Source organism: Zea mays, chromosome 4, assembly GCF_902167145.1.
Source record: "Zea mays cultivar B73 chromosome 4, Zm-B73-REFERENCE-NAM-5.0, whole genome shotgun sequence".
Classification (NCBI taxonomy): Eukaryota; Viridiplantae; Streptophyta; class Magnoliopsida; order Poales; family Poaceae; genus Zea; species Zea mays.
Genome location: NC_050099.1, coordinates 49255499 through 49264010, shown reverse-complemented (window position 1 = coordinate 49264010; position 8512 = coordinate 49255499). Strand labels below are relative to the sequence as shown.

General features: G+C 47.2%; 1 protein-coding gene across 1 annotated transcript; it reads right to left on the bottom strand.

Annotated features, from left to right (window-relative positions):
• Nucleotides 1–5034: 5034 nt before the first annotated feature.
• LOC118476903 (uncharacterized) lies at nt 5035–6670 on the bottom strand. The gene has a single exon (XM_035967271.1). It carries the CDS (start codon nt 5938–5940, stop codon nt 5158–5160), a length of 783 nt encoding a protein of 260 aa, XP_035823164.1. The 5' UTR covers nt 5941–6670; the 3' UTR covers nt 5035–5157.
• Nucleotides 6671–8512: the final 1842 nt, after the last annotated feature.

Here is an 8512-nt window from a genome sequence, read left to right as displayed (position 1 = left end):
ACCAATATTTCTTTTGTAAGGAAATATTTTCAACTCACGAGCCAAACGAGACGTAAAATAGTCATCGTCGTCGGCCCAGGAAATAGGGTCCTTCCTTTGCCATCGACCCTCGGTAATCTTCAGCATGCGCGAAGATATTTTTTGGAGCTCGGGCGAAGTCATAACCTCCTCAGGCCCATCGCACGTCCCCGCCAACTCCTCAACAAAAGCCTAGAGGCATTCGGCCCCATCTTTTCCCCCCTCCGTACCTTGCACATCTATTTTCCTCTTTCGAGTTGCTGTGACCATAGCCTTTCCCTTTGAGGTGCCCTCTTCAAACTGGGACTTCACCTGTTTTCCTCGGTCGTCCCCAGCATCCACAGAGTCCCCCTCTGGGTAAGGACCGTAGCGCAAGCTGTTCAATTCAAAATCCCGGTTCAATGTGACGTTGGAACCAAGGATATCCCAGCTCCTCAACATCACCATCTTCAGCACATATTTTCCAACAATCTTAATCGCCTCCGACTCCACCTCTCGAATGAAGGCGGCTAGGTCCCGCCCTTGTAAATCAATGGCGAAGGCAGGGCTCCACACCATCTGGTCACCAAAAGACAGCATTGGGCGAAGCCTGACTTCGCCCAGACCCCACCCGTGAGCCAGCGGCCACACAATGCAGACAACAAACTCTTCAACTAAATCCCGGCCACTACTCAACCGGGCTGCGTCATGAAGGGCCTCCTCGTTCTTATCCCCTTTCCTCACTTGAAACTATGAGAAGGCCACTTAACAATGCGAGCACAAGATGGACAGGGGCAAACCAGGCAACCCTTCGTCATCCCCCGGCGCCACATAAAACCAAAAATACAACTAGTTACCCCACTTATTCTTGGCACAAGGAACAGTCTCAACTACTTCGGTCGAAGTCTTCGCAGTCCTCAGCGTGAATGTGCAGGACCTAAATTGCGCAATCAGTCCACCTATCTTTTTCTTCTGCCAATGCAAGAAATAATTCTTGGCGAAGACCTAAAAAATAGACAGTTCTCCACCATAAGGATGTCACCGCTCAAACATACTTCACCAACGCCACCATAGTGTTCGGCATCAATTGATGAATCTGAATTTCGAATTTCCGCAGAACTTCCACTACGAATTGATGCGCCAGCAAGCGGAGTCCAGCAGTGAAAAAGGCCTCGAACACAACCAAATCCCCTTCTGGCTCGGGGACATCTTCAGCCCCCAGCGCCCGCCCAACTCCATTCCCAAAATAACCCAAACACTGCATCTCGTGCACGTGGTCCGAGTAAATCACCGATGTACCAAACTCCACCGTGTGGCCGGGCTGTAGCTCCACAACCGCCTCCAGATCACTAATCGTCTTCTCTGGTGACGGTGCATTTGAGGATGCAGTCGCAGCGGACAACGACGAGGAAGATGACGACAACATCACATACCGTCGGAGGCGGCGGGCTGTCTGCTTGACACGGGCCAGATCACCGGTGGCGCGAGAGAAAGTGGGCAACGAGCAGAAAGCAATAAGGCTAGGGTTTTTCCACACGAAGATGGGTAAAAACCCCATAGCGCCGCGCGCGCAGCTTTTTATAGGCAAGGGAAACACCTCGAGAACTCAACAGCCCCAAAGTAAAACGTCACCTTCAATGGTCACATTTCAAAAACCACCGTGGGGCCACTTCAACCGAGCGAGGGCAGCGTTTCGGCCATCAATCGACAAAGACTTCGGTACCAGCTCACTTAGTCGAACTGGCCCCTCGGAGGGCAAGTGTTGGGGTGAAGGCGTACCGCCCCCTCGCTCGACCATTTCATGACAGGGATAAATCATGATAGAAGAAAAGCGAAGGCAAACGAAGACTGATAGAGCGAAGGCCCTAAGATGCAGGGGGCATACGAAGCAGGTGAAGGCCTTACCAGTACCTATAAATACCCCCGCACTGTACCCTATTGCAAAGAGCCGAGAAACACTGTTGCCCTAATACACTGTTGACAAGCATCAAATGATCCCCGTTCTCCCACTATTAGGATTAACTAGACCACGTGCCGGCAAGTTCCAACATTCACACCCACCTAACCAATAGAACACATGTCTTTGTGTTTTATTCTCTATTCTCAATCATAAATGAAAAACGTAACAATGTACGAGAACCTAATTAGTGTATATATATACACACACACACATATATATATATATATATAGTGAGAGAGAGAATCATGGACGATGATATTTGATGACGTTCTAGGTGGTCTTACCGATCCTAGAACAACCACTACAGGCTCCTCCCCGATGGGTCTTCTCGAGAGATGTTTTGATGTCTACTGACAAAGAACATGATTAACGTTGGGTTGATCGGTCTCTATATAGATTTTATTAGCCTGCTTCATTCCTTGTTGTCTTTAAGTTCATGTGTCGATCGCGGACATGCTAACCCTTGCTTGTGTGTGACCTAGATATCTTTGGGTGTCGACATACTTTTTGGTGACTCCGATGGAGAGAAGAAGACAATCAACATTCAGTATACTAGCATCATGTTGAATAGTGAAAATTCTAAAGATAAAGAGGATCACAACAATTCCTTCAATCATAAGAACATCAACCACCCAACATCGCTTTGAAGAACTTTCCAACAAGCTTCGTCAGAAGATTCAACCAAGCTTAACATCGATTTGAACGCTTTTTTGGAGATATGTACCAAAGATCGATGGAACAAGGTGACCCAATTCTATAAGACTAACTTGGTGGAACCATGGCATCTACATCTACTACACCACCCAAGGTAAAGGTTGATGAAGATGTGACTATTCCTTATCCCGCTCATGCTAATTATTCTAATATGTTGCAAGACGAGAAAATTGTTATTGATAATAATATTACAACTCTTTCTAATATGATTACGCCACGCTTTGATAAGCTAGAAGATAACATAATCAATTATGTTGATTTATCGGTTGAAGAGCGAGCTAAACAACCTCAATACAACATGTCTTATAATTATTATAAAAATCAAGGACTTTATGTAGCAACTAACATTTGAAACTAATAAGGCCAATTTAGGTAGCACTAGCACATCTATGCTAATGACCACTCTTGCACTTATTTCGAGACCAAATTCATGGATCGATTATGGAACAAAAGTCTTGTGGTTTCGAAAACTAGGGGACAATAAGGTTTGTGTTCGGTGGGGGATGCAAGTGCGGACTTACTCTGAATGGTGAATCGTAGGGAATCAGGCTATGGAACCGAGACACAGTTTATATTGTTACAACTTGGGGCCCTAGTCCAGTGTATTGTTGATCATGGAATTGCAGTAGCTTGTGTTACAATTGGTGTGCTTGTATGTTGGAGAAAGAGGGGACTGCCCTTTTATAGTTTAAGGGCAGAGCCTTACAGAGGGGTCATATTCTCTACTGGTAAGGGGACGATATGTTGTCCCCTATCGACATAGTATCGCTAACATCATTCATAGGATCGTACATAGACATACACCCAACATGGCGTACCAACCTGTTCATCCACCATACGGGCCCCTGTAGCGAGTCTGCTACTGATGTCTTCGTGGTAGTGTGTGTGGGTCCCATGGATCAGCCTCACGGTGTGGTCGTATGAAGCGCGGCTCCTCCTGTCGTCATGAGCCCTACGTCATCCTTTACCGTGTTGTTGACATATGCCTGGTATGGCATAACTACCCTACGCCGATCAGGTAAAAACTAGTGCTCACCTAGAAAATCCACAAGTAGAGTGAGGGGTGGACCAGGCAAGCTCCTAGTGTGTCGCAAGCTAGGTGACCAGCCCATAGGTCATTTGCATGCATGCACGTCCAAGGTCGTACCTCACATTCTCTTGCAGAAACCCGGATGACGTGGTGGCCATGGGGCCCATCTTTGATCGGCCAAACCAACCAAAGGGCTGACACATGATCAAATAAGGAAGGACTCAATGAGATGCCCCAACGGGTCGAGCGCCCCAGTGGAACCACTCACCAAGACCTAACCCTACCATAGGAAGGTCGAATCTCACTTGGATAACTCGTTCGTAGCTTGATGAGTCCTTTCCCACGCTGACAAGGTCAGAGGAGAGCGACTCTCCCCTCGAAGAAACCTAAAAGAGCTTCCCGAGGGGATATGTGTGAATGACAGAAATCGGACAAAGGGTGCGCTTGGCCTAGGCACCATGGACCCACGCTCGGCGTGTGGCAGCCATCACAGGACGGTTCCATCCCCATACTACCCCGTCACCAAGAAAAACCCTAGCTATCTGTAACACCCCAGGTGTTTATCGTCTGCTCGACCACGAGTGCGGACTTTACATGCGATAGCGGTGAATAACAGTCTCTCTGTCTTAATCTGTTTTGTCTGTCGCGAGTTCGACATCGTTTTTATTTATCTGGGCTCTTCCTAAATTTTCATGATGTTCGGAACATAGTTGTTCCGAAAATCGGTGTGTCTGGTGATTATTTAAAATTCATTGCTCGCGGGAATACGAATTCAGAAGCTCGACCTACTCTTACGATTTTTATCCCAGGCAAATTAATTTGAACTCGACGACTAAAATATTCGAGGAAAATAATCTGTATCGCGCATTATCTGAGAGAAATCGTGCGCGAGGTTATGATCCAATTTATCCTTCAGCACGTTGTTTTGGCGACGAAATCGCGTATACATTAGCAGATATGGTTTCGGCTAATTTCAGTCAAATCACGCAGAGCAAATTAACGAAGCCGAAATCCATTTAATTCAGTCTGTTGCTTCTCGCCTCGATCTAAATATTCAAAAAGTAAATTAACGGTACGAATTCATCCGTCTTTAGAGTATTCGCCAAATCAAATCCTGTCCAATTGTTGCTGCCGATCCTAATTATTCGACCCTTTGATTATCGCTAAAAATTGTGATCCAAAATATCTGTGATTCTTTGTTAAAAAAAGGAATTTAAAAATGGAAAAGGATCTCCAGCCGCCCCAGCCTGTCTTCCTTCCCCATGCGTGCAGCCGCCGTTATCTGGCCGCGTGATATTTTCGCCGCTCAACTCTGGAAAAATCCCGCCGTCATTCTTATCTCTTCCTCCCGTCGTCATCTCCCTCCCTCTCTCTGATATTCTCTCTCGCGGTGCTCTCCCCAGCTCAGGTCGGCCGAGCGCTCAGCCGTCCCTCCTCTATCTACCCTCTGCGCGCTTCATCTCCCTGGCCAGAGCTTCCCTGCACGCGCGCCTGCTCCCATGCCGCGCGCCCCTCCCCTGCTCACTCCTCTTCTTCTCCCACGCGCATAGGCTCCTCCATTTGCGCATCTCCCTACGTCCGGCCGAGTTCTCCACACCGTGCTCCACTGCTCGGCCAACCACTGCCCAAGTCCGGCCAGCCGAAGTGCTCCATCTCCCAGCCAAGCTCCGTGCACGCGCATTCTCCCTGCGCCCAGCCGCTCCTCTACTTCCCTCTCTACTCGCCGTGGAGCTTCCTCTGCCGGCGCTCTCTTCCTCTCATTTATCTGTGGCTCGCCGGCGTCGAGTCCCTGCTCATCTTCCTCCACGTGACGCGCGCCCACCCGAGCAGCTCCCTGGCGCGCGCCCAGATCTTTTTCCTCCCTGTGCCCCTCTCTCTGGCTGCTCTCTGCGCCGGATCTCCTTCTCTGGTGCTCACCGACTCCTTGGCTCACCCCCTCATCTCGCCGCTCACCGAGCTCCTTGCGCGCCATGGCCGCCTTGCTTGCTCCCTGGCCGGCGTTTGGCTTCAGGCTCGCCCACGATGCCCGGCGTCCTGCCTGCTCTGCTCGCCGCGCCCATGTCGAGCTCCCCTGCGCGCTGGTCGCCGAGTCCTCTCCCTGCTTTTCCCCTGGTCGTCGCATCGCTGTGCGCAGCGGAAGCGTGGTGGGTTTTGGTCGCGGGCATGGTCGTGCGACGCGGGATCTGGGCATGCCGTTGTGGACTCCCCATTGATGCGCCTCCTGTCCTAACTGGACCATCCTAGCCTGCGCACGTCATCGAATCGTCGGATTCCATCCCCCATGGCGCTTCCATTTCCTCGCCATTCCACGTCGCCAGCTTCGTTCCAGTTCACTGGCCATCTTTCTCTCCACGTCGTAGTTCTGTTAAGGGAAACGATGTTGCTTGAGTAGTGGTTAGGATGTGTGTGGAGATGAGCTTGAAGATGGGACTGTGGATAGGGAAGACAGTGAAGTTCCGTATGTCACTCATCAGATGTTCGACGAAAACCCCGAACCAAAAAAAATCATCGGCGTTCTTGCAAATTTGAACCGGGTATAGTTCGGGAGAAGTCTAAGGATGTTAATTGGTAAAGAAGCGAGGCCCGTGTGCATCGCTCATCAAGTGCTCGGTCGAAGACATCAATCGAAGGTCGTCATCATTCGTGTGATGATCGAGTCAAATTGCAATATGGTGAGTTGATTCGCTATTTCTATTATTAGTTCGATGATTGGATTAGCTAGATTTATTACTCGTGATGATTCTCGTGTTTAGCAGGTGTGCTGTGTGATGAGCTCTATATTCTTACTATTTTAGGTATGCTGCTCTGTTGCGTCGTTCCTAAATAAATTGGAAGCGAGTAGCGTTAGCGAGCCAATTTCAGTCAAAATACAAGAAACCCCATGATAAAGTCAATGATTTTATTTGGTAGTTATTGTATTCTATGTTTAGTAATAGACTAAGTGTCATGGATGAATGTTGATTGCTACTGGAATAATTTAAATGAATAGCATCGGCAAGTCTATTTCGGTTAAAATATGAGAATTTCATGATAAAAGGTCTACCTTAATGTTTTAAGTCATAAGGCCTTAAGATTATGGTCTTATAAAGATCTGTAGTCCTTGATAAGACTCTACTTACGAGACTATGGAATAGTAATTTTAAAGCTAATTGTAAAGCTACTAATTGTTATTCTAAGTCCGAGGTATACTAGATTAATTAACCTAAGTATTGTTAGTATTTGGAATTATGTGTTAGCTAATAAAGATATAAAATTCATGCTTAGTGTGTTGTTCGTGATGTTTGAGCTAGCACCGGATGAGCATAAGAAGCACGAATATTATCGTTAGTATTATATTGACATCTGGCGTTTCTTGTAATTGGTTCTAAGGACATGTTAGTAATGTGTAATCCTCAACCGTATAACATTATCTAGTATCGTGCTAGTTCTTTTTAAATTCATACATGTGCATTATGCATTTCATTTAGGTACGATAATTAATCGTGTGATGCGGAAGACGACCCAAGTCGACCCCAAGATGATGTAACGGCTGGATTAATTTCAAGGTAATGCGGATGATGATCCTGAAGATGGATGACCCGAACAAGTGTCAGACCAAAAGCTAATCGTCAAGTGATCGACGTCTAACAACACTAACGTAGTGTTATCCAGGCAAGCCCCGGTACATTTGCCACCTCCTTGCTGTTTTAAAATCTTTATCACCTGTTTGATGCATTAGGTGATAGGAGTTGTGTGCTAAACAATTGATGCATTTCCTTCCATGGAAAATTGCTTACCCTTCCTTGATTCCCTTTTATGAAAAGGATTTTTATGATGCTTAGTCGTGCTTTAGAAAAACAAAATGTTTTATTTTAAAACAAAAAGTGATGCTTCAAATTGGATGGGAATTTTTACAAAGAAAAACTTGTGATGGTGGATCCATCAGGGCCTTGATGGGTTCAATATCAGAAAAGATGTACCTCTGCCATGTACCAAACTTTGGGTTTAAATAATAAAGCTGAGACCTGGCGGGTGACTTGCACGAGAAGGAAGTCTCGGTGTAGTGTCTCCGTCCGAGTCAATTAAGGACCGTACCGATGTAGGCTTGATGATCGAGGACCTTTTAACTAGTCACATGCCTCATCATGGGTAAGCTTTGCCTCGGGCAGACTAATACCAGAAAGGCCAACATGCAATGGGAGTGGAGAGATGGCGAGAGTAGCGTGTACCCTCCGTGGCAAGAGGTTGGACGGTGGTGTATCTGTGCTCTCGGTTGGTGTGAACCCGGTATGGTCTTAAGAAACCCAGTGGCGAGTTGACATTTGCAAGGGTTAAGGGCGTGTTTGGTACCTGGCCTAAGCCGCCGCCACCAGCCACACTTTTCCCGCCGCAGTTGTGGCGGCCGATTTGGTCGCCGCAACTTAAGTGTGGCGTGGCGTGCGGCACCACACACCAAACACGCCCTAAGTGCTACATATGTCATGTGATTGGAGATCCCCAGCTGGGTATTAATCGATTCAGATTGCCGTTACTTCTCGGATATGAAGACTTGGTCACTGACTTACACGTAGCAATCCAGTGAACTGATGGGATGATAAAAGACAGCTAGTATAGGCGAAGTGCTTGAACTAGGATAGAAAGAACTCTAGAGGCAGGTAACTTTACTTAACCTGACAAGTAAAAATGGATTTTTAAGGATCCACTCATAGTAAGCTTTTCTGCAAACAGAGTCCTTGATTCTTGATAAGCCTTACCTTGAATCCCTTTAAAACTAGCATACCCTTGAGAGTCTTTTCTTTAGTCGGGTAAGTCTTGCTGAGTACTTGCGTACT